The sequence below is a fragment of the Nuphar pumila genome, chromosome 4, assembly GCF_984573655.1.
Source record: "Nuphar pumila chromosome 4, dmNupPumi1.hap1.1, whole genome shotgun sequence".
Taxonomy (NCBI): domain Eukaryota; kingdom Viridiplantae; phylum Streptophyta; class Magnoliopsida; order Nymphaeales; family Nymphaeaceae; genus Nuphar; species Nuphar pumila.
The window spans coordinates 33,487,494-33,514,898 of NC_143252.1; the positions used below are offsets into that span (position 1 = coordinate 33,487,494).

At 35.4% G+C, this 27,405-nt stretch overlaps 1 protein-coding gene across 1 annotated transcript; it reads left to right on the plus strand.

The window, feature by feature from the left end:
* NEDD1 (Transducin/WD40 repeat-like superfamily protein) lies at positions 1–27,405 on the plus strand. Its single transcript, XM_090002887.1, has 10 exons — positions 1–186; positions 7,330–7,442; positions 8,580–8,840; positions 8,974–9,078; positions 10,261–10,326; positions 10,502–10,723; positions 14,633–15,202; positions 25,734–26,396; positions 26,531–26,713; positions 26,927–27,405. The coding sequence occupies exons 1-10, from the start codon at positions 39–41 to the stop codon at positions 27,032–27,034; spliced, it is 2,439 nt and encodes an 812-aa protein (XP_089859013.1). The 5' UTR covers positions 1–38; the 3' UTR covers positions 27,035–27,405.

Consider the following 27,405-nt stretch of genomic DNA (forward strand, 5'->3'; position numbering starts at 1 on the left):
AGGGGGGTATTATTTTGCAGGGCAGTGCTGGAGGAGCAATGGCGGGAGGACAAACCCTAGTGGCCGCGTCCGCGGGGGACACGGTGAAGATCTTCGACACCGCCATCGAGTCGGGGGACCCCTGCACTCTTCAGTACTCTCCCTCCCCGGGCTTCTCCGTCAACTCCGTCAGATGGAATCATACCAGTACCCTCTCTCTCTCTAAATTTCAGATTATAGAGTTTCTGCATCTGATAATAAGGCGACGCTTCACGATAGAGTCGTGTCTGTGAGTTTAGTGGTTATGTTTGAGCCATCGTTGATCGATCTGTGTGTGTTTCTTTTCGGCTTCTTTGTTCAATTATGTTGATCAGTGCTTGTTGGTCGAAAGTGATCAGGGTTTAGTCGACATTGCAATGCGCGTGAAAATTGAAGTCGATTTGGGAAAGGGATCGCCGTTGTTGTGCTGTGGTTTGCGTTTTTGTTGGCTTTTTTTTTTTTGGCAATTGGAGTTTGATAATGTGGTTTGCGCAAGAAAAGGAGAGTGAGTGGTGGAAATGTTGCTGTCGATGAATGGTTTGTTCGAGATGATACTGTGGATGATCGAGTGCAGATTAGTAATTTGTAAACGAATAGTGTTTTTTGGATTGGTGTGAGTGTCAATTGAGATATTGTGAACGGATGTTTGGGTGTTTTGGAATATTGGCATCGAGATGGACAATGGAAGTGCCTTTTGATGTTGGAAGAAAGAAGGTTGCGCCTAATTGTTTGATGGAATGGAGTTTCATAGTGCTGACTGTATGTGCATCTTTGATACTGTGTTTCTGAAATCAAGCTGTGTTTTTTTGTTTTTGTTTTTCTTTTTGGGGTAAGGGGGCGAATTGGATAGTGACTTCGATCTACCCTAGGTTCATGGTGCTAAAAGAATGAGTTTATATCAATGTTGTAAGAATAGTCTCGGATCGATTCAGGGAATTGGGTGATTCCGATTCAGGGCTGAAGCGAACTGAATCGACCAACTTTCTACCACAAAAAGACACGTCACAAAAATTATTTTGACCATTTTGTAGATTTATTTGAAAACAAGCCGGTTCAGGTCAGCATTGTATCGTTTTTTTGTCAATACAATACAAATTAAGCCAATTCAGGCTGATTAGCCACGATAACAACATTGGTTTATATTTTTCTATTTTTCGGAATTAAGCTGTCAAGTGATGGCTCACACTGTAAGGGAAACCAACTGTCATCTCTATAATTTATGTAATGTAACTTTTCCAATTTTCAATAAACTTATCTAGGCACGACCCAGAAATGGAAGATTACCAACTGATGTAAGAAGGAGCAGTATAAGCTGGCATGAATTAACTATCCTGCATGATCAACTCAGAACATTGGTAGCTCAAGAGATGATGCTTTAGAGGGAATAAAATGAACAAGACTTATCAACTTTTATCATTGCCATCTGCATTTAGCTATGTTTCATGGTTAGAGACTTATGACACAAGATGCCATCATTGAGATCCATTGACAACAGTATATGGGGAGTAGAGGATGGAAGTCGAATTGGAATAGCCCTGTGACCAGTGTTGTGAAAAGCATTGAGGCGTAGTGAGGCGCTCCACCAAAATCTGAGGGCGTAAGCCTCGAGGCGTAAAGCGTAAGCCTCAAAGTTTTTTTAAAAAACTATAAAAAATATCTAAAATTATAAATAAATAAATAAATCTTTATTGATGAAGCAACAACCAACAAGAAATAAAAAATCTCAAATAAATACTGAAAAAAATATGAGATTAGCATGTAAAAGTAACATTAATGCAACAACTTAATCTATGTAAGTATCTAAAAAATAAAACATGGACATTTATTAAATTAAAAATCGTTTCACTTTCTACAGCTGCATGCTTTCTTGAATTAAAAAAAATAGAAAAATAAAAAAAAGATAAACATCGTACACCTGCGCATGAACTGCAACATAGAATATCGGTAAGCATCCTTGTGGACAAAAAACAAATGAATTATTCTTTTCTAAAAAGAATCAAAACTGCCCTGGAACTTAACACATAGATCACTTTCTGTCAATGTGCTTAACGCAGAAATTCAAAACTGTCATTAGGCTTAATACATCTATATCCTGTCATGGAACTTAACATAAATAAATTTCTGTCAATATCCTTAATACAAAAATTCATTAAAACCGAAAACATGCAATCAATCAAATAAATCTGAGTTGAAAAATGAAATCCTATGTAATCAACATAGAACACTTTGTTTGCTGGGACCCAAGAATGCCAAAAATAAGAATGCACGAGAACTGTTTGTTGAAGTGTGCTACTCTTGGTTCTTTCTTATACCAGATCTTTCTGACCCAGTTTAAACAAATTGAAATATTATGAACTGTATTTTGTAGCTGCTGTTACTTCAAAAATAAGTCTGACACATTAGAGGAAGCTGAGAGAGCAATGCTGGCGACATATTGTGAGAGAGCAGATGTAAAAGATGGGCAGACAATTCTGGATATTGGGTGTGGCTGGGGATCTCTTTCTATATACATTGCTCAGAAATACAATAATACCCATGTCACTGGAATTTGTAATTCTGAATTGATGCAGGCCTTCATTTGGTATGGTGTTACTGAAACCAGGAAAGGCATATAGTTGAATGAGCACTGGTCACCTCCCAATAGACAGAGGTGGACTAGGCATCACCAGGTTAGATGTCTTGAACAGAGCCCTGCTGGCAGACTGGGGTGGGTGTGATGCACTGAAGACAAGATCTGGCATTGGGTGGTTTCCAAACATGCCTTATTAAGTGCTGAGACTTCCCCTAGAGCTCGCATGTTTTCATGGTTGGTCTCTCTTGACAACCCAGTTTAACCTTAAAAAGAGAGACATTCATGTGGCCAACAAATGCATTATGTGTGAACACGAGGAAGAAGACTATGCAGAGATCCTACCTTAACTGACATTTGGGACTGTTGTTGTTGCGAGAAGGAGGTCGACGACGATGGTGGTCCTGCTGTCGTGCACGAAAACGAGAGGGAGATAGGTGGTGAGAAAAAAATAAAAACACATAAAAGGGGTCGGTAGGGCTTTGTTTAAGCCCTACCAAATAAATCGAGGCGTGTGCGTCTCAGTCCGAGGCGCGCCTCGCCTCAAGGCGTGCGCCTCAAGGCCTATGAGGCACATGCCTCAAGGGTTTAAGAAAATAAATCCAAGTATGTCTTGTAAAGTCATCTGCAAAAATTACATAATACATAAAACCACCTTCTGATATAACAGGTGCGGGTCCCTATACATCCGAATGTACTAACTCAAGTGGTCGAGAAGAGACAAAGGTTCTTTCTTGAAAATGTAATATCTTCATTTTTCCAAGAATACATTTATCACATGTAAAGGTTTCAGAATTACAAAATTTTTCCATCTTTAAAAAAAACTGGATCTTGGATATATTAGGATTGGCAAGTCTCTTGTGCCATAAATCCAAATTTATTTTCTAAACTTTACAACATAATGTATTCTTGAGTATTTCTAAAAAATCCATGTAGTATAAGCCTCTTTCTCTATGGCCTTTCCCAATCAACTTCCCTGACGGGTAATCCTACACTCGACAATTACGAGAGGAGAAAGAAACATTACACCCATGGTTAGATAATTGAGAGACAAATAAAAGATTTAGGTTAAGTTTAGGAATATATAATTTATGGAATATGATCATGCATACATATTCACATTTTATTCATCTTTATTTATGCATGATCCATGATAAAATAGCATTAAAAACCCATCTTTATCGTTGTTTTTCGAGAATTTACTTCGAAATTGAATTTTTGAAAAAATCGCATTTTTCGATTCAACCCTGCGTTTTTTCAGTATTTTTATTAGTTAGAAGTTTTCTAATTCATAATTTAGTTAGATTAGGACTTAATTAGTTTTAAAAAAAATCCTTTTGAAAAACACGTTTCTAAAGAAGGACCCTTGTGGAAATTAGTGAAAAATTATTGGACCTTTTTAGAAATTTTAGATTTTAACCTAATTAGGCTTATAAATAGGATTAAGAGGGCTGGATAAATCGTTTTTTTCAGCAGCCCTCTTGCCTCCATCTTCCCTTCTCCCTTCTTCTTCTTCATTCTTGGCCAATTTCTTTTCTCCTTCTTCTTTCTCTTCTTATTCTTTATTTCATCGATCCTCTAAACCCCGTCTTCATCGACTTTTCTTACCTTCTTTGTCGGGGAGGTGTGTATGCAGCTGGGATCAACCACTTTCTCCTCTCAACTCTTCCATCGGAGGTGATCTGTGACAGGTCATTTCTTTCTCTCTCTTTTTCACCGTAGATTTAGGTTTCGCATAGCATAAAACATTGCATAGCATATAGTTTTAGTTGTTCATCACATCATCTGAATACTAATTTAGTTTAGGTTAGTTTTATTGCATTTGAAAAATAAAAAGAACAAAAATATATTTCATTTTTAGTTTAGCCGTTTTTTATTATTTTCACATGTAGCGATTTTGTTTAATATTCCATAGTGCTTTCGTTTTGGTTATGTACGTCAGGCTGTAGCATATATAATGTTGTTTTTGATTTTTATCGGTTTAGGTAATATATCAAAAGAATAAGTTGTCTTAGTTACGTTCTTCATTTTCTTTGTCTTTGCTTTGTTTAGTTAGTTGCTACGTTTTTATTTTTTTTATTTTAACCGGTTTTTAGTCTCTGCGTTTTGTTTTTTTTCGGTCACTGCATGTTATTTTTTTTTTGATTAAGTTAGTTTTTGTTTAAGTCGTTAACAACATTTATGTTTATTAGTTATTTGTTTAAGTCACTGTTTATTTATTAACTATCTATTTTTATTAGCCGTGTAAGGTTTAGTCATTGATTGAATCAACGTGTTTGTGTTAGTTTTTTTTATACAACAACGTTTTTTTGTTTGATATCTAGATAATAGGTATTCATGTTAGTTTATATTTAATTCTTAGCAGTTGATGTTAATGTAATGCATAGGTTAGTTTATTTTAGGTCTTATTAGAAGTCAAAATTAGATTGTAAGAATATATCTTTTTTAAGTTTTGAGAAATATTTTCAAAATTTTTTATTTGTTTTTAAGAGATATTTCATCAACGGTAAAAACATTTGACTCATTTGAGTTATGACATTCAGATAACATATCAATGTTCAGTGTTATATGAAAAAAACACCTGAGTAAAGAAGCCAAAGAGATTTTCCGGGATTGAAAATGCCGATGGAGGAGACTGCGACTTCAGTGGATGAAGATGCTCCTTTGAGTAGTGGTTGAAGTGCCTCCACTAATTGTGTTAAGGACATGCTTCCAATGGATGACTCACTTGATTCTTGTAGAGATTCGACATAAACAACCTTCTTTTCATATGGTTTTTTTAATTTTAGACAATAAGTTTTCACATGTCCCAGTTCTCGACAATAGTAACAAATGACTTTCTTTTTTTTCAATTCATTTTTGTGTTTCTCATCATTTGTCCTCCCATAGTGTGGGGGTTTGTATGGACGAACATGATTTCTCGATCTAGATACGGCTAAAACCAAGTCATTATTTGATTTTGGTGGAGTTTTATTTCTTGTTGACAATGCCACTTTGGTTCAAGGAGAGCCAACTCTTCCCATAATTCAGACAAGCTATTATAGTACTCTCTAATGCTCTTGTCTCCTTGAACCATATTTCGAATTTTGTCTTGTAAGTTGCACACATGTGCAATGTCTTTAAGAGAATATATTCTTTTAAGATATTTCCAAGCATCGTTTGCATGTTCAAAATTTGCAAGACTTGAGCATGTTTTGATATCGACACTACTTATGAGCCAAGACACAATCTTGGCATGTCCTATTGTCCATTCCTTCCACTTTTTTTCATAAGTGGTAATGACTTTATTTTTCTTAGCCTTTCTAAAAGGTATTTCTTTCTCACCTTCTACCTTTGTAAGGATTAACTTAGGTTCCAAATCGGTCCCATCAATTAATCCCCACAACCCTTTCCCCATATAAGGTGTATAATTGAAGCCCATCCAACATAGTTAGAGTCATTGAGCTTAATGAGTTTAATGGTGACATTATCATTGTCATCCATTTTACAAGGCTTGAGAAGGAAAAAGAAAAAGAAAGAAAGAAAGAAGAAGAATAGAGAAGAAGAAAGAAGAAGAGAAGAGATAAAAGAGAGGATAATGAGTTCTTCACTATCGATAATGAGTACAAGTGCTCCTCCAAGATTTTCACACGATCACAATTACACATACACTTGAAAAGAACTTTGCTTCTTCTTCAAACTTTGAATGATATGTTTCCCGATGCACCAAAAATAAACTTAGCTTGATCACCACACTTTGATATCATGTAAGAAATTGAGTTCTTGGATCATCACCAAAAGCTTCAAATAGCTCCAACCAAAATGCCGGAAAAGATCATTCACAAGAACCACAAAGGTTCATACAAAATACCCGAAAAAGGGTATACAATAAAGAGAGAAAAAAAATATTATTGAATGTGTAAACACCCTTGAGAAAAACATTCATAGTGAGGAGGGCTTTGCCCCATATTTATAATACATTAAGAGAGTATAGAAGAGGGAGTCGTTGGGCTCAAGTCAAAAAGGCTAAATCAGTACAAAAATAAAAAGAGAAAATCCTATTCTAACTTGACTAAAAAAAAAAACAATTCCTAGTTAGCCTAGGATATTACATATAATTTAACAGCACCTAGGTGTGTGCCTCCTTAGGCGCTAAGCAACACCTAATCATCATCTAAAGGCACACAAAATAATATAATTATTTAAAATAAATATATAAAAATTATAACAATAAAAAAATCTGAAAAACGTTTCAAAGTAGACAACCAAAACATGATTATAAACATTATAAAATAAACAATACCAACCTTGGCCTCCCTACTCAGGTACTCTTGTAGGCACCTCGGCTTCCTAGGCGGTAGCCGGTAGGCCTAGGTTGTCTAGGCAGCGTAGGCATGATTTTAACTAGTAAGATTATAGTAACTTAAGTTGCAAAAAGTTGCCACAAGAATACCTAATTTCACTGGTATTTTCCCCATAAAAGTAATTCTTTTGGTGGCCATCTGGGTATAAGGATTTCGCTGCCACATGCTTTATTGGCCCTTGTGAATGGAATATTATGTCAAAACAAATAGAACAATTTGTACCTCATTGTTAGATAATTGCATGGCATAAGTTGGTTCTTCCCTTTGTGAGACATGCAACAGTGAAAGTACACTTGGTGAGCATACTCTTTAATGATTTTAGCCACTTTAATTAGCCTTTGTTGTCTTAATTCTGGACCAATGAATCACGTGCATAATTAATTTTTCAAACTTATGCAGATTTAGTTGTAGCAAGTGCTGGGGATGATAAGAAAATTTCACTATGGCGGAAGAACGGACAAAATTTGGGAACAATACCATCTTCTACCAATGACGTTGGAGATAATATTGATGTAAGAGACTCTCATGATTATTAATTCAAAACCAATTATGTAAAGTTAGATAAGGGTGATAACATCTATTCTGTGCTTTGCTAGAAGAAAATAATGTTCAATTATTTGCACTCTTATATATGAACATGTGAAAATTCTAAGGCAATATCCGGCACAGCTTTTTGCATTCGTTTCCATTTGTATAAATCTATTGGTATGTGTTTGCATGTGTTGATATTCTTTATGAATAAAAAGTAGATCTGTCTTCCATGACTGTGATTTTATTTGGCATGTCAAAATCTTGGAGATGAATGGATTCTATAATTTATATTGTTCACGGTGTCTTGCCAATATTTGCATACACTTCACAAGAAGCTGTCATATTCTTAGACTACTATTGAGACATTAAATCTCATATTGCATAATCGTAAGGCCAGTATGGTAGCTTGTTAGCTCTTAATTCTGAAAATTCTATTTAATTTGATTATTGCGGAAGAAGCCTTGCATGCCTCTAATTGACACGTTATACCTATCTTTGGACAGCTAGAGATTGTGAAAGTTTCGAGCTATTTAGATATGGCCCTAGAAAAGAGGTACATACATTAGCACATAGTGCTAAGATGGCTCTCTTTATGTAAAACAAGAAGAATAACCAACATGATAATCTCAAAAAGAAGTTCCTGAAAACTTTTTAAATATGGAAATTAAACTGGGTCCAATTGTAAGGCTGTGTTACATGATTTCATATGTTACAGCCCAAGTAATCTCACTGGTCAATATCTGTGTGATACAATTTGAGATTCAAACTGTGTAATTTGTCGGTTATCCCTATGAAACTAATAAAATTCATAAGAGACACTGCTTACAACTGTTCTCAGGTCTCTCTTAATTATGGAAATTAAAGTGAGTCCAATTGTGTGGATCTTTTATATGACTTAAAATTTAAAACTGCATCTTTACCCCTTAATTGGTCATTATCTATCCCTCTCACAAAGGTCCTCAGGTTCCTTTGGAGGACTGAACTTGAGTATTTTAATTAATTAATTAATTTTGTATCATGAAGGCATGAATGAATAAAGATGCATTAATCGGTATTCTAAATGCATTAGCATGTTTCATGTTTTGACATTTTGATCTGTTTTTTGTGTGGCTTTGTAGGAGTCGATCCTGTCTGTAAGCTTTAGTAATAAAAGTCCTAGATATCTTTGCACTGGGGGAAGTGGTGAAGTTGTTAAAATATGGGATTTGCAAAGAAAACGTTGCATCAAATGGTTGAGGGGCCATACATCAACAATAACAGGTGTTGCATACACTTGCAAGGATGAGCATTTGGCATCTATCAGTGTAAAAGGGGATCTTATTCTCCACAATCTTGCTTCTAGTGCACGAACCACAGAACTTAAGGATCCAAATGCACAGGTTGCTTTGTTATCAATTTCTTTTGCATATAGCTATTCTCTACCATTATTTGAATTGAACATAGCAATTTTTCATGAGGTTCTTATTTTTTGGATTAAATCCTAGCTACTCCTTGTTATCTCTTTATGTACAGGTATTGCGAGTGCTTGATTATTCTCGAATTAGCAGGCATCTTTTGGTGACTGCAGGTGATGATGGTTCAATACTTCTCTGGGACACCAATAGGCATAACCGGAAGGTACTTGTGTTGTTACTTCTCTCATAATATTCTTCAGAACAAGATGCATTTATTAGGTATTTTCATATATGAAAAAATAGTTTTCAACTTCAGATGCGAAATTGGTTGAACCTCTCTCTCTCTCTCTCTCCACGATGTGTGTTCATGCATATGCAATAGTGGCAATGCATCCTCTTCGCTCATTTCTTAGAGTTGAAAAGGGCTAGCAGTCATTGGTAGCTCCCCTTCGCTCTTGAAAAGTTAAGACAAGGTCATATGAATTGGTCGAAGTGAAACTATTAGGTAATGGATTTGTAAAGAAATTGGTTTCACTTGAAATGAGGATGTTGTCCTGCATTAAACCTTAATTGCACAGTATCCTCAACCTTGCATATTCATCTACACATCATACAGTATGTCTGTCAAATAGCAAAGGCAAATCAAATGGCTCCTGCAAGTGACAATCATGTGTTTGTGCTTTAGATATGATAAGGACGAGTAACTATTGTTGAAGAATACTGGTTTAAAGGGATGATCGGACCACCAGAATTCTTTTCTCCCGAGTATCTTACAGGAAATCACTTCAAAAAAATAATGCAGATGTAGAGCTCTTTTTTTCACAATTGTTTAATAGGCTTAGTAGTTAATGCAGGTGCCCTTGGTGTCAGCCTACCACCTGGTAGTGCGTAGGTTCCAAGGTGCGGAAGCTCCAAGGTTGTTTTTTTATAGTTGTTTTTTAGAATGTTTAAAACATTATAATCATATTTTAGTTGTGTACTTTGAAATACTCAAAATTTCCAGGTTTTTTCTTTTTCTTTTTCTTTTATGATTTAAAGTATTTTGTTTTAAATAAATGCATTTCTTTTATCTGTCAATAGGCGGTGCCTGGCGATGCCTAGTACTTAGGTGGGAAAACACCTAGGCACCTCCTAGCGCTTTTGATATTAAGTTAATGGGTGAAATTTCACAATCTTGTATTGGTCATTTGAACTTGAACCAGACTGTTATTCTGGGTCTGTGTGATTTGATTGCAAATAATAAATTCTTCCTCACAATGGGGACTGCCTTCTTATACTGTTTTCTGTGCTATAGGTTGTTATGATATTTACTGGCTATCTGGTTATTCTATGCTATATATAACAGTTTCCATAATGTAATGCTTATGTGTGATAAAAATATGACTACTGTTTTTTCTCATTACAGGCTTCTTGGCTGAAGCAACATTCAGCACCCACCACTGGTGTTTGCTTTTCACCTTCAAATGACAAGGTCTTGTCTTTACCCATTTTTGGTACTTGGTGAAATTTTGTCTTGCATATTTAATGTGTTGTATGAAGTAAGAACTTCCCATTTTCTTTGTAGATGATGCTTCATCTTTAAAAGATGCTAGTGTGTTGACTGTTCTTGGAGTTGCAGTTAATTAGTTTTGTCTACTGACATGCAGATAATTGCTAGTTGTGGCCTAGATAAGAAAATATACACTTTTGACTCTGGAAGTAAAAGGATATCATCTGTTGCTTCATTCGAGGCACCATTCTCATCCTTGGCATTTAGAGATGATGGTCGGATGGTGGCAGCTGGGACAAACAGTGGTTATATAGTATTTTATGATGTTCGTGGAAAGCTACAGCCTGTCAATCTGCTCCGTGCTTATACCAGTTCAGAGGTGTGAGATCCACTTCTATACTTTGGGAATGTGTGAGATTCAAACCCTAGTTTTTTGAACCAAATAAAATCAAACTTAAAATACTAGTGTATCACCATATTATTCAGACCTTCCTGTAATTGTGTAGATGGCATTCACTTAATACAGTGAAAATTTTGTATTTTAGGACAAATATTACTGGTTCCTCTGGTGGTAAATAGGTTATTTGAGTTTTTACTTTTCAAAATTTTTCACATTATTTTCTGTCATGATTGGATAATGTATATGTTTTCATTATTTGGCATTGTCGTTTTAATCCTTGAAAGAGTTCTAGTTTACTATTCTTTTTCTCTTATCATGCAGGTGAGATCAGCCTTTGTAGTTTTTTGTTTGTCTAGGACATTAGCACAGATGTCTAATAGTTTCATAGACTTTTCAATCTTGCAGTTTATTGATTGTGACCACAAATATCTACTTTTTCTTTCTTGACCTAAAAGTCACTATGGGTGTCTAGACACTGGATTCATTGGATATTCGTGTCTGAGATACCTGTGTCTTGGAACTGCAGGTTGTTTAGTATCCGTTTTTCTTAAAGATGGTTTTGTCTCAATTTCAGGATCATGTCTGTCCTATCAATATGTTACTATTATAATCATGTAAATATTAGAATGTTTTCTTTTTGTTATTTCTTGATTTTTATATGAAAAGTTAAATCTTGTGTTAATTTGAAAATATTGCTAAAATCTCTTTATTGCATGTTATCATTTTGATATTTTATTGTTTCCAAAAATTTGTTTTTAATTCTACAAATTTTTATCTTGTGTTTGTTTAAAGAATTACTGATAATTTTCTTTGCTTTTCCACCCCAACCCCTACAAAAAGAAACCTTCTTTTAGATTCTTTTAACAAAACCATTGATGATATTACTGTGTGCTTGATAGTGATGACTTTTGCTTCTATTATTAAGTCTTAGGTGTTTGCTTATAAAAAAAAAGTCTTAGATGTTTGTGCCCTTGAGTTTTAGTATCTTTGTCCATATGTATTTTTATTTTCCTTTATGGATGTTCATGTGTGAAATTTTATTATATCCGTAGCCCAAAACTGTCACAAATATCACCAATATTTTCAAAATATTGTGATTTTATCATGACATTTTTAAAGGCTGATAAGAATATTGAAAAATATGATTTCAAAATATCAGTATATCACCTATTTTGAAAGAATTTTGTATTATGTATATTCATATTTGTATTCTATGTCTTTTATATCTTTATATATGCCAATATTTTCCCAAGATTTTCTCAATAACAACCAGAATTCTGAAACAGGATTATTACAAAAAATTCTTTTTTTAATATTTTGAATTCATAGTTAAAAAGCTTAAAGTTCAAAATCATGCCTAGTTTTATCTTCAGTTATTTAAATTCATACGCTTGGTAACTCTTCTCCCTTATAACAATGGTTAATGTTAATCATTAAATTATACCAGTTTTATCCTCATTAATTTTTGTTGCCTATTTTGTCCTCTCTCTCTCTCCTCTTCACAACACCCCAACCCCTCCCCCCCAAAAAATCCACTACCAGCACTCCTCACACTGTCATATGAGGGTACCCCCATCTTAATGCAAAAGCTTTCTCTCTCTCTCTAATCATGTGAACACCTCTCTTTCTTCCACCTTCATTTGGTACACCTTCCTTGATGTGGTGGAAGTCTGGAAGATGGAGGGTCACGCAGTCTAGGGAGATGGGTTATGTGTGATTCTAGAGGGAAAAAATTGCAAAAGGAAATATAATGGGAAAAGAGGGAAAGATACATAAGGGTAAAATTGACTTTTTCTTAAGAGAAAAATCGTGAATTTGCACAAAAATAGAAAGGACAACTTAGGAACTAACCATAGGCATGCTTTTAGTTAAGTGTAAAATAAATGAGATATACATTTGAATTACCAAATCTTTTGGGTGTAAATCTAAATTATAAAAAAGTTTTTTGGGTATTTTTTGTGTGAATAACCCTCTAAAATATCACCACATTTTCCCTCACTGTGTTTTTGCAGAGAGAGAGAGAGAGAGAGAGAGAGAGAGAGAGAGAGAGAGAGAGAGAGAGAGAGAGAGAGATTTGTGACCTTGCCTCAAAACAACCCAGCATTTGACATGACTTAAATGTAGGCCGAATATAGCCCCAGGTTGGAATAGGCAGACCTAACCTTGGCTCAGTTCAAATCCAACCCATCTTAAATACAGGTGAAACCTCAACATAGTCCAAATCTAGCCAGGAGAAGGTGGAGTTAGCATTTGATTATCTGATAGTGGTAATAGCTTATATGTTTGAATTCAACTTTCCTTCTGCTTGGCATCTGCTAGACAAGAATTTATTGCATGTGTAAACTCATTCCATTTGATATCATCTAGACATGGCACTGTTTAGGACCTCATTACTGGAGTGAATGGGTTAATAGGCATGTGGACAATACTTCCATTCAGTTCCAGACAATTTGGTGCTGCCAACATAGGTCCGTCTGACCAAGCCAATGTGACTTAGACTGAACTTGATCATATTGTCTCAATCCTGTCTAACTTAAATCCCTGCATATACTCCAAATTGGAGGTGACATTGAAAAATGAGTTAGCGATCAGTGAGAAAGACCAATATACAACAAACTATGGATCTAGGGATATTGCACTTGCATGTCATGTGAAATCCAAATGATGTACTGAAGCATTCATTTTTTGTCGATATGGAGTCGTGGACTCCATAAATATGATAACCATGTTAAAGATGTCCATATACAAGAATATTCATGTCCAGTGGACTGGCCATATTCTGTTATTGTTTAACTAAATTACAACATACTGCAAGATGTTAATTCAGTCCATGCAAGTCAGGCTTTTGTTGTGATTGTTTCCTTACAAATGCTATACATAATCAATATTCCTTTTGCCTAAAAAAATCAGTATTTCTCTGACTGCCCTGAATTGAGATAGCTGCTTTATGTGGGTTTGCTCAGCTGATTAGCATGATATCAATTTCTGGGGCAACTCTTGCATGACATGGTGTCTGTAGTCTGTTGCATGAGAAACAGGTTACTTGTATAGTTTCTCCAAAACTATCCTATGACATCTGAAAGCATCTTTTGATTGTGTAACTGCTGGATAGTTTATATACTTGTCAAACCAAATTGTGCTGTGCTGATTATCTCAAGCTGTTGGGTGCAAAGCTGCAGCCAATAACTGTAAACAAGTTTCGCTAAATTTGGATAAGTAACAAAATGAATTGTCAGCTTCATCTGTTTTAGATCATATAGGTGTTACCGTAACTAAAAAACTTGCAGAGGCTTGCCCCTTCAAGCCATCTCATTCACAAAGATATGCTTGGCCCACTACCTTCAGGATTTAATTTTCTGGGTTTTACTGTTCTTCCTCTTGAAGAAAAACTAAATAAATGAACACTTGCATCTGATATGTTCCATGGTGAAGATAGCTTTTAGGTCTCCAACATCATACTGTCTATTTGATATTTGTGTAAATATTAGAAGAGAGTTATAAACCGCACACATACCTTTCTCTGCAGAATAATGTAGTTCTGATCACTGGTGTAAGATCTTCAAGACAAGTTTTGTTTAGATACTGATAGAAATTCTATCAATAAGAATAATCATCTTGCAACAAGCATATTCTTTTTCCTGAATGTTGATATGCAACTTAGTGATTGGTTGTAGTTCACTAGGGAGATGGCTTTGTCTTTTTAGATCAGTATTTTCAGGAATGTAGTTAAGATACCATCTCTAGTGAGAGCCTTGTCTCAGTATTGTTATCATCTTTGATGGTTTTGCTTTTCTTGTGATGAAACGCTGGATTGTTGGGTTACATAACTTCATTACTCATGACATTCTGTTGTTTGTTATTCACTAAAGTTTGTCAGTTTTTCATCAGGCTATTACAAGTTTGTGCTGGCAGAGGTCTAAACCGATTGTGGTAAATGAAAGCAGTTGTACCCTGGAGACTGCTCTTTTGGGAGGTTGTGGAGACGATTCAATTCTCATGCCAGATCCACTTCCTTCTTTGTCTTCATCTTCTCTTCCTTCGGCTGCAGGGCTTGTTGGTTCGCGCAATTTTGGACATTCAGCTTCTGGTTCTGATTCTTCTTCTCTACCTGTTAGCAGTGGGGTAACCGCAGCTGCCTCATTTCCTTCAACAGTGGAAGAGACTCCACTGAGGAATCCGTGGGCAGGTGGAGCTTTATCAAGGCTACAGGCAGTACGGACTGATTATAATTTTAAGGATGATATGGAAGTTTTTTCTCCTCTTGTGGATGTTCAGCCGATCACACCATCACTTTCCAACTGGCGTGATGACCGTGATGAAGCAAGAAATGATTATATACTGAATGATAAAAAATCATCACTGCTATCCTCTGCATCTTCCAAGCGATTTGCTTACATCGAGGATGTGGTTGATATACCTTCTGTATTGGACACGAAGTCAGATTCCTCATCCAGACAAGTATGAAAGTTTTTCCTGTTATAAATATGCATCTGCATCACTATTAGATAGTGAAATACAAACAATTTCTGGAGGATGGTGATTCATCTAATTTCTGCATAAAATTAAACCAAGCTTAAAATCTACTCAGTTAAATATTGCTTTGGGTGGTGAAGCTTGTAACAAGTTTTCTGTTATTCTTACCTACAAATTTCAAACTGTAGATTTGTCATTTTTAAGTTTTCTCAATCAACATCACCATTAGATAGTAAAAATAAATAATTTCTGAGAAGATGGTGATCCTATCAGTCTCTGCGTAGACTGAGCTTACACCTACTCAATTTAATGCGTCATGCTTTGGATGCCTGTCTTATAATGAGTTGCAGCATTTTGTCGTTCTCACCCATAGTTTCAATAATAGGATTTTTTTCTTTTCTCTTTTAACTGCTGGTCATGATGGGTGACTTGGTCCAGATTCCTGCCTGACACAAGTTTCTTTCAACAGTTGGAAGCTGCTGGTTTTAGCCATATAATCTAGTTATGTTAGAAATTGTTGCTCAGTTTATTTTCTATGCCAAGTCTTAGACTTTTGCGTTCTTATCGTGGCCAACTATTGTGAATAAATCAAATTAGTCGTGATCTTTAATACTGATCAACATGCTTTTCAAAATGTAATTGAGACAACTTAGAGGCAGTGCCACAAATATTGCTGGGATTTTGAAAGATCTTGCAATCTTTTTGTATTATTTTCACAGGCTGTGAAAACCCTGATATTTGGATGAGATTTTCAAAACCTCGCCTATTTCCAATATGTCACAATTTTATTGTGATTTTTATAGTTTTCATTTTTTAATGCTTACATGTTTTATGTTCTTATCTATTTTCAATGAAAAATGTACAAAGATGTTTCTGATGTCTTCCAAATTACAAAAAATATCAATTTGTTGCAAGATTTTCCCTTGCCAAGGAAAGTCTGAGAGCAAGATTTCTGGCTATGCTTAGAATCCAATCTACACAATTTGTAAGGGCAGTAGGTGTATACAGGACAAAAAATTATTTTCTTTATACAACTTTTGTCAAAGTGACATGACACTTTAAAAGACATGTCAAGGACTTTTAAATTTTATGATTAGAGAGTTCATCTATGTAGTTAAAATCTCGCCCAGGGCAAGTCTACTGTCTAGGACCGCGAAGGTGCTTAGGCAAGTACCTAGGTTGGGGTAGGGGCACCATGGTTGGTATTTTACATTTGTTCTTACACTATTTAAAACATTATAATCATGCTTTGTTTGAGTATTTAGAAATATTTAAGTTTTTTAGTATTTTTTATTATTTTTATATTTTTTATCTGTTTATTTAAAATAATTTTATTTTTTGTGCTTTTCTAGTTGATGCAGCTAAACAAATATTTGTTTAGATGAAAATGAATGCTAAAAATGTAATTATGTTTTGATTGTTTAGATTTATTCATATTTTTTAAAGTTTTAGTTGTTTAGCTTAATGAACTATGTTAAATACATATTTTATATTATTTAAAGAATTTATTGCACTTGTTTATTTATTTATTTTTTATTTTTTTGGTCCCAACCAGGCCGACTAGTCATGCCTAGGCACTGACTAGACCTTTTAGGGGGCTGGTGCCTGGGCGCCGACTAGCGGTTTTGACTACTTAGGAGTTCATACTTATGTAGTATGTACGTAACCAGATTAGTCATTATAAAAAGACATGTCTTCTGCTCCTCTCATCTATCAACCCTCTTCCTTGGTATTTGGTCAAAAGTTGAGTGACCCCTTTCCAAGCGTTATGATCATAATTTTTGGTAAATAGAATTCAAGCCAACTCTTTCTCTCTCTGATGGTTCAAAATGGGACATGGTGATCTTGGGTTAATCTTTTCTACAATTTTCTTCTTCATATTCAAATGGTATAAAAGGGTATTTATTAGCTTTACCCATTTATTTGTATTAGCATGTGCTTAATTTTAAGGAAGATGTGAATATAATTTATTTGATGCCTACTTATATTTATGACTTAAGTTGTTTTATTGGTTTCTTAATTAACTTTTCACTGTCAATCCTTTCTGTAAATTCATTATTTTACTAGAGCCTGACCATATGGATGGTGAATGTGCTATTTCTAATTGGATTGAATACATTATCAAAGAGGTAAATACTAAATACATAACATAATCTGGGTAGCCATAACCTAGTAAATAATGCGCATTGGCACTGCAACTTCCAAGCCCGTTCTGGTAGAAAAAAATGAGTGAGATTTGAAGCAGTTGCTGGTACTTAGGATAGATAGATGCCATATACCTTTACTCTTTGTCTTGCTATTTCTTTGTGGATAGGTCTCGACTCTTGAGTTGGACATCAGAATTGCATCTTGAGTTGAGAAACACTTGGAAAGAGTGGAACCCTTCTGTGAAAGTTTGCAAATTTAACATGGTATTTGTAGTCTAAATCATCATAAGTTTGGTTTGGCAGTATAACATCAAGCTTAAAAGTCTCCTGTGTTCCAGGTGAGACAGCATAAGAAACGATAAGGAGTTCATTTGGCCATGGACTTTGGTTAGAGATGCATCAGAAAAGGGTGCTTGTGTCAACTGATCATTTATATATCATGTTTCTGTAATGAAATGGATTAAATCCAAAAGACGCCACTTATGGACTTGCAAGAACACACTTCAATCAAGTTTAACACTTGATTGAATAAGCCACACCACCCTGACGGGTAAAAAATAATCTTGTTATTGCACAGGAAAGCTCTTAAAGAGTTAGAGAATACAAAGGCCTTGAAGGCCTATTTATAACACAAAGAGACACAAGAGAGCAGCTCAAAGTAGCTGTTGGGCTGCTCTCAACGGTCACATTTGTGACCGTTGGGAGCATCTCCAACAGCCAGTTGGAGCTGTTCCATCAATAAAAAAAAATACAAAAAATAAAATGAAAATAAAGGGATTGAAATAAAAAGGTGGTCAGCCCCTAATGGGTATTTCAGTTATATATATATATATATATATATATATATATATATATCTTAACACTCCCCCCCCCCTCAAACTCATGGTGGAACAACCGAGAATTTGCCAAGTAGAAAGTGAAATCTACGTGACGGGAGCGCTTTAGTGAAGAAGTCCGCTAGTTGATACTCGGATGGAAGGTAAGGCAATGTGATGGTCTTTTTCAGGATTTTTTCACAAATGTAGTGACAATCCATTTTAATATGTTTTGTCCTCTCATGGAATGCATGATTGTTTGCAATGTATACAGTGCTCTTGTTATCATAACATAATCTAGAGGGTTCTGCGATGTGAATATCCAAATCCTCTAGTAGTTGTCTCAACCATACTAATTCAGATGTAGTCGTTGCCATGACACAATACTCAGCTTCAGTAGAAGAGAGGGGCACCTTCTGTTGCTTCTTGCATCACCATAAAATTAGAGAGTCACCTACAAAAACACAAAAACCAGTGATTGAGCGTCTATCATTTACATCCCCTCCCCAGTTAGAATTAGAATATACAATGACTTCTAAGGAGGAAGAGGATGATAAAAATAATTCATAATTGATAGATTTTTTAATATATCCAATAATTCTCATTACAACACTCATGTATTGTATTGGGAGCATGCTGAAATTGACTAACAAAATGAATATCATGAGAAATATCATGACCACTCTTGCCTCCCGAAACAGTTAAAATATTTTATTTTTTTTTAAAAGCCCAGTCCTAGCCCAACCCTGATTCCATATGAAATAGATTTTTATCCATTTTTGTACCCCAGCCCTAACTGCAACAAATAGTTTGATTTGTCCATATGAATTAGATTTTTATTAATAATTGTAGCTATTTTTTTATTTTATCTCAATTTTTTTTTCGGAGGTGGTGCCCCCGAACCCCCAACTATCAAACCGTTTTTTTTTCCTACACCCCTGTTTCCCCCCCCCCCCTCCCCCCACATGAATCCTAGCTACGCCACTAATCATGACGAGTAATGGAGAGATAAGACAAAGCTTTAATTATTTGTCTGGATGGAGTTGGATCCTTAAGAGGTTCTCCATCATTTTTTTTCATTTTTGCATTTATGACCTCTTGTGTATTAACTCGTTTTTCATTTGCTGATCGTTCTATAATCTCTGTTGCATACTTAGTTTGTGATAAAAAATAACCACGAGGTGAGTAAGCCACTTCTATTCTAAGAAAGTATCGTAAAAAACTAAGACCTGTCATGTCAAAGTTGTTTTTAAGCACATCTTTGATATGATTAATTTCTTGCTTGTCACCTCCTGTGATTATCATATCATCTACGTATAGTAGTAATATTACCATTCTTGCGTTGGAAGACTTAACAAATAACACAGTGTCAGTAAAATAAGATTTAAAATGAAGTTGTGTCATCACATTATTAAACCTATCATATCAAGCTTTGGGAGTTTGTTTTAAACCATAAAAGGCTTTTCGTAATCGAAGGATTTTTCCATGTGCTAAATTTAAACTTAATGGAGGATCCATGTAAACCTTCTCATCTAGATTACCATTCAAAAAGACATTTTTTATGTTCATTTGAAAGATAAGCCATTTTTTAATTGATGCTATAGAAATAATAGTTCTAACAGTAGTCATTCGAGCGACTGGAGCAAACGTCTCATTATAGTCTATTCCATATTTTTGACTCTATCCCTTGACTACTAGACTAGCTTTATATCTTTTCAATGTCTCATCCCCTTTAGTTTTTATCTTGTAGACCCATCTATATCCTATAGTTTTCTTTTCTTTAGGTAATGTTTGGATTTCTCAAGTTTTTGCCTTTTCTAAAGCTTCTAATTCATCATTCATCGCCTTAATTTATTCTTGATGATTTTTAGCCTCATGGTAAGATGTTGGTTTTGTATACGAGTGTATGACCATTAGACATGATCTATACCTTGGTTTAAAAGACTCATAGGATACAAATCTACTAGGGGGTTTTGAAATTCTTACAGATTTTTTAATACTTAAAGAATCTACATCTTGATTTTGGGAATATCTTTCTAAAGCACATGGTTGATGGTCTTCGGTGCGTCGAGTATAGGTTTGTATGTCACTATGAGATAGGTCTATATTATTAAGACCCTCATTTAGATTCCCATTTGCATCATGAGTGTCTTTATTTTTCACTCTCATGCATATCATGAATGTTTTCACACTTTTCATGTTCATTGACAAGATAAAAAAGAAATGAATAGTCACAACTCTCTTGAATTTTTTCTTTGCTAAAACCATTTTCGTTTCAAGAAATGTAATATTTCGTGAAATATATAATTTGTTTCTTTCAATGTCATAACATCTATATCCCTTTTGATTTTCGGCATAGCTTAAAAACACAAGGAATTGCTTTTGGGGAAGTGTCATTCTTATTGGTAAGGACAAAACATTTACATTCAAGGTCTCTTAACCTTTTATAATCGGGAGATGTTTTAAATAATTTTTCAACATGAGAGATATTTTTAATGTTTTTTGAAGGCATTTTGTTTATCAAATATACTGTCGTAAAGGCGACTTCGACCCAAAAATCCTTTGAAACATTTCTTGAAATAATAAGTGTTTTAATGGTTTCAATAATGTCTACTTCCTTTCGGCTAGTCCATTTTGTTGAGGAGTGTATGAACAAGATTTTTGATGAATAATCCCATATAAGTAATTTTCTAACTCTTTTGACACAAATTCTCCCTCTTAATCCGTTCTAAAAATTTGAATATTGGTTTGAAATTGAATCTTTATATAGCAATAAATTTTTTTAAAACAATCAAATATTTCTGATTTTTGTTTAAGAAAAAATATCCAAGAGTGTCTATTATAGTCATCCATAAACGCAACATAATAAGATACACCTCCTTTGGATACAACTGGAGCCGGTCCCCACACATCCGGATGCACTAACTCAAATGGATTTTTAGATATCAAATGTCTTAGCCCAAAGGGTAAAGACTTCATTTAACAAGAATGCAATCTTCACAAACAAAGTCTCTTTCTTTATAACTTGTAAGAAATGAAAACAAGTGTAATTTGAACACACTAGGATATCCTAGTCTTTTTGTGTCAATTTTTTATATCTTTTTTTTCCACAAAATTACAGAAGATATGTTTTGATAACTCAAGATTGTCCATTCCATAGAGATCTCCTCTTCTATGGCCTCACCCAATCGACTTTCCGAACTGGAGATCCTGTATTAAACAATCATTAGATGAAAATAATACTTTGCATCCATGATCCGTAATTTGAGAAACAGATAATAGATTTAAATTTAATTTTGGTACTACTTTAATATTCGGTATGTGAAAGATTGGTTGTTTTTGAAAAATCCCAAAACTTTTGATTTTTAAAGATGTTTCGTCGGCAGTTGAAACATAAGAATTATTTGGGTTAGTATGACATTTGGATAATATGGACTCATTTAGAGTCTTATGAAAAGAAGCACTGGAGTCAAAGATCCAAGAAGTCTTACCAGGGTCACCACTTGTGAATACGACTTCTCCCAAAAAGGAAGAAGCTTGAGTTTTGAACATTGGTTGCAGTGCCTCCATTAGTTGAGCCAAAGATAGTGAGCCAATACATTTGGAATCGTCTACATCATTCATTTTAAAGGAAGTTCCCACCGAAGCAACTCTTTTATCATCTCTATGATCTTCTTTCTTTCTTTTGAGACAAAATGGTTTAATGTGTCCCGGTTCATAACAGTGATAACATATGATTTTGCCACCCTTTTTGTATTTATAATCACTTCTTTTGTCATTTTTTTTATAGTCATTTGAGTTTCTTCCATTCTCATTTTTTACAAAGTAAGGAGGTTTATAACTCCTAGTGTGATTATTGGGCTTTGACATAGCAAGCATGAATTCTTCATCTTTTGAGGCGGATGGTTTTTTCAATCTATTTTCTTTCATAGTTAGCTCCTCAAGAGTTTCGACTATGGTTGGTACACATCCTCTACGAAGGAGAGCTGATTTGATTTCTTCAAATTCGAGTCTAAGATCGATAACGAATTGGTAGAAGTGCTCCGCTTTAATTTGGTTTTCATGGAGTTCTACATCTTGGGGGCAATGCCATTTTGACTCAAGAAGAGCCAATTCATCCCAAAGGAGGAAGAATGCATTGTAATATTCTCTAATGCTCATCTCTCCTTGAGTCATAGTCCTTTGTTTTGAACATTGCATATGTGAGTAATATCTTTAAGACTATACATGTCTGTAAGATGTTTTCATTCATCACTAGCGAAATCAAATTTCGCTAAGCTAGAACACTTGTGGATGCCCACACTACTGATGGGCCATCCAATTATCTTGGAATGACCCATCCTCCATTCTTTCCATTTCTTTTCATAATCGAAAATGACTTTAGACATTTCTTATCCTTAAAGAGCAACTTTCTTTCCATTCTCAATTTTGGTAAGAATGAGTTTAGGCTCTCTTTTGGTACCATTAACTAAACCCATAGACCCTTTTTTCATATTTTGTGCTTAACTATGGATGCCCATAGTTTGTATCATTGAGTCGTACGGGAATGAAGACGATTACTTCCCTTTCATTCTCCGTTTCTTTACAATAAAGAGAGAGAGAGAGAGAGAGAGAGAGAGAGAGAGAGAGAGAGAGAGAGAGAGAGAGTACAAGATTTGTTTGAGAGATAGTGCGCTTCTCGATGTAACAATCCACGATTCGTTGTTTCACCAAGCTCACGATCCTCCTCTTGATATTATTGGAATAATACTTCAAGAGCACCAAAGCTCTGATAACATGTAATGAAATGGATTAAATCCAAAATACATGACTTATGGACTTGCAAGAACACACTTCAATCAAGTTTAACACTTGATTGAATAAGCCAGGCCACCCTCATAAGGGTAAAAATTAATCTTGTTATTGCATAGGAAAGCTCTTAAAGAGTTAGAGAATACAAAGGCTTTGATGGCTTATTTATAACACAAAGAGACACAAAGGAACAGCTCAAGTAGCTGTTGGGCTGCTCCCAACGGTCACATCACATTTGTGACCGTTGGGAGCAACTCCAATAGCTAGTTGGAGCTGTTCCATCAATCCAAAAAAAGGAAAAATACAAAAAATAAAAAGAAAATAAAGGGACTGGTCAGCCCTTAATGGGCTGATGCCTATTACAGTGAAAAGGCTGAAATACCCCTGATGGGTATTTCGGTTTTTATATATATATATATATATATATATATATATATATATATCTTAACAGTTTCAATTTGGTGAATTAGTGGTAGTTGTTTCTCATCTATGACCAGTAATGAAATGCTTACTTAGTTTGCTTATAGGATCTAGGGTTCTCTTCTTAATTCTTAGTGTTGCTTTTGATTAAAGTCGTAACATGACATTTTGAGAAAATTCCTTTGTTGAGACTCAACCTTGTATATTTTGATGCCAAATTGAGGGCTGACACAAGTCCTGGTACAACAATGTTTAATAAGACTATCCCCAGCAAGGCTAATTCACTGTTGCGATGCAGAAAAAAATAGTGTGCTTCAAGGCTTTTTTCTGAACTTCAAAGCACAACCATAAGGGAGAAAAATCAATTGTATGATACTGGGAGCCTTCTGCATACAGCAGAATGTGCAAAACCAATGTGCACTGCAATGCGACAAAAATATGAATGTATAGTCTTGATGATCAGCGTATACTTATTGTATGCAATATTGTCAAAACAATCATAACAGGGCCCAAAACCACTTTATCAAGTTATTTCCTAGATAATTATGGAAAAAAGCTTATTTCCTAGATGTTGGCCATTGATGAACAAGCTCGCTTGTGCCGTATGCCATGCAAGGCACTGCAAAATTGAGTGAAGTGCTTTCTAGTTTCTATTGGCACACATAGCAACTCATTGTGCCTCTGGGAACATGCTTGATGTTTTTTGGTCTTCATGGGTAACTCATTGGCAAATGCCTGTATGGCGCCCCTTGTACCATTTGGATTATTTCTGCAATTTGAACATGAAGAATGCGCATCAGATGTCTGACCTCTTAAATGTCTTAGTTCACAGTAAAGACTTTAATGTTTCACACTCATTTCTAATGTCCTTTCATTGGCCAAGTTCAACAACTGGTTGGTGCACCCTTGCTCCTTCGTCGTGAGTGCAAGTTTCTTAGGCGTAGCTTAGAGGGTAAGTACAGTTAGTCTAGGAGGCAATGGTATCATCAAACCTATTAAATTATTCAAGTCAAATCAAGCAGACTTAATAGGATTTCACTAAGTGGCCTTCAGCGATGCTTCAAACCCTAACAAACAGGGAGACTTGTGAATGTATCCTTTCTTAGATGTTTGCATTATTTTATAATACCTTCAGTCACCATCCTGAACAGCTTTGCTTCCTAATGTGTAGTTTTATGTCTTATTCTGTTAGGATTTTAGTCTTTTTAGATAATTGAATTGTTTTTCGTGATTCAATTTCATTTTTATGAGTTCATCTCAAAATGTTTAGAATTTTTGTCAGCCATTAAAGGATCGAAATCTGAATCAAACTTGAAATCCAAAGTTTCATGTTCAAAATCCGGGGGTTGGTTTAGGCCTAATGTCTTGATTTTGAAACCCTGGAACCATGACAAAATATTTGCATCTTTCACTTTCTGACTTAAAGGTGTCATTGTCCCCAGTGCCCCACTAATTTTAATGGAGGTAAATGCATAATTTGCTTCCTATTGATTTATATCATTTGTTAGACTCAGTTATCCTTAGTGGATGACAGTTGGGATGAAACGAGGAATCAATGCCACTAAGCAAGTAAAAGAAGATGAAGTTTGATAATTGAAGGATGTGAGTTACCTTGTGTTTGAATTGGACAAACTTCATGCCATCTAAGAAAGTGAAAGATGATACAGAATAAGCCATAGAACATCCATCAACATATGGAAGAGTATACTATTCAGTTAAGCAGGCATAGGTTACACAATTTGGATTAACATGGAAATGGTCATGTTTGCTTCACTGTTTATAAAAGCAATAGTACATACACATTTAATCCAAATGATACAACAAACTGCAATATTTTATGGAAGCACCTCTCCGAGGCATCATATTACTATTTCTAACAAACACCACACACACACACATCTATATATAACTTTCTTTAATAAGAAACTTGTCTTCTTATTTTGGCAAGTAATGTTTTCTTCCAAGTTATATATGTCATGCCTAGTGTTGCAAACGGATTGGATTCAGGAAGCCAAATTTGCAAAATTTGGCAGTCCTGGATCCCAAGATCCGACTTCCCAATGTATTTTGGGATCCGATCCATTTGCAAACCTAATCATTTCCCTGTGAAGATGGACTTTTTGATGCATAGGACTGCATCTTAAATAGTTTTTTTTCTATATGCAAGGAATCAGTCATTCCAGTTAAAATTTACCATCCATTGCGCAATATGCAGTGCATTTCTTTGAAATCTAAATTCTCCGTGGTGGTTCTGCATGTGCTTGTCGTCGATGCTTGCCAATATCTAGATAGTAGCCATGACATGTTCTAGTGCAAATTCTCTAATTAATATACTGATTGCAGGAAGATACTCAAGGTGCATCATTGCAATCAAGTGCCACACCTTTAGCAACTTTAAGTTTAAATAGTGATCAATCCCATTCTGCAACTCCTCCTGAAGATTGGGGTGCAGATGCATTATCTGATGTGCTCACCCATCGTCGTCGACCAGATGTTGCTTCATCCTACATCCTACCACCTGGGTCTTCTGCAGCTGGAGGAAAGCTGTCTACCATCTACCATGGTTTACAGGATCCAGCTTCAGTCAACATACCTGCTATGGGCTCCATACTAATCACAGGCCCTAAAGCCTTTCAACCTCAGGGAAAAGATATTTCTAGCCATGAGATACCTCCTGTGCCTTCAGAATTACCATCTTCTTGTGTCAGTCTTAGTTCCTCTGTGACACCAACTCTTGGCAAAACAATACCAGGACAAGCAAGTTATGAGTTTCCTGGATCACTGAACCTCCTTAGGAAACAGTCATATCTTGAAAGAATAGCTGCTAATCGTTCTTCTGGTGATGGAGCTACTTCTTCTGTGTCTTCACCCAAACTGAAGAAGACAGGAACAGAAACAAGGGAAGAGCTCGTGAATAGTTTGTTCTCCAAGGCTACCATGGCTGCGGGGAGTGTTCCTACAGCAGCAAGCACCACTGGTGTTGGGAATGTCCCTGCGACAGCTAATGTTGCTCTCTCTCTCTCTCTCTCTCTCTCTCTCTCTGCGCTCGCACACTTGCTGCCAAGTTGTGGTAGTCTAGCTTCATTTTGGTGATTACTCTAGAGTAGAAGTTTTTAATAATCTATGAACCTTTGGAACAGGGTGGACAACCACATTTGCAGAAGAGTCCGTCTTCAGTTGACGAACAGCATGGTACGCCCTCGTTTACTCTTCAGCTTGTCCAGCGTGCTATTGAAGAGACTCTTGGATCTCTGAATAGAGCTAACCACGAAGATGTGAGGAACCTTCATATCGAGCTGCTACGTCAATTTCATATGCTAGAGGTCTGTATTCCAGATTGCTAGGCTTCATTCTTATTTATTTTCTTTTTCAGTCTTTTCTCAGTTTTCAAATGGTTTATAATTATTCAACAATGATGCTGTCCTAAGGTGGCACTAATGGGTTTACTTGGCCATGAAATGTTACAGGAGAGTATCGTTAATGGGGTCCACTATGCCCAATTAATTTGTTTGGGAATTTTGTGCTGTTTTTCACAGATGAAAATGACCACCCAGATAAACACTGTTCTGGAAAATCAAGTGGAGATTATGAAGAAGTTAGAGATCCTTCAAAAAGAAAACCAGCAGCTACGCCAGTTGCTTTAATGGTTTGGTGACGAGCAGATTTTGTTAGATTTCCCTGTGTGTGTTCCCTGCATGTAGATAAAAATATCAAATGCTCATCAATCAATAAGGATGGTAATCAAAGATAACAAGAGTGAAGGATTCAGTTGGAAGATGCCGTGATTTACCTTTGCATTGGAAACGGTTTCCGTGTCTGTATTTAATGTACTATTGCTATATTCCATTGACATTAGCTGTAAATTTTGTTATCTAGATCTAGAAGTTGTTCAGCCCTATTACCTCTTTGAGCAGAGTTTTTTTTCTCTGCTGGTCTCTTCTGACATGTTTTATTCATATGTGGATCACAAAATCTCTGAAGCTATTGAACCACTCGAATCTGGAATTTTTGTTTG

What these genes read in the sequence shown, in the direction of transcription:
- NEDD1 (XM_090002887.1), top strand. Translation starts at nt 39, where the DNA reads ATGGCGGGAGGACAAACCCTAGTGGCCGCGTCCGCGGGGGACACGGTG. An exon ending in CAGATTCCTCATCCAGACAA is followed by an intron (nt 15,203 to 25,733) that starts GTATGAAAGTTT and finishes TACTGATTGCAG; the next exon opens with GAAGATACTCAAGGTGCATC. An exon ending in GTCAATTTCATATGCTAGAG is followed by an intron (nt 26,714 to 26,926) that starts GTCTGTATTCCA and finishes TGTTTTTCACAG; the next exon opens with ATGAAAATGACCACCCAGAT.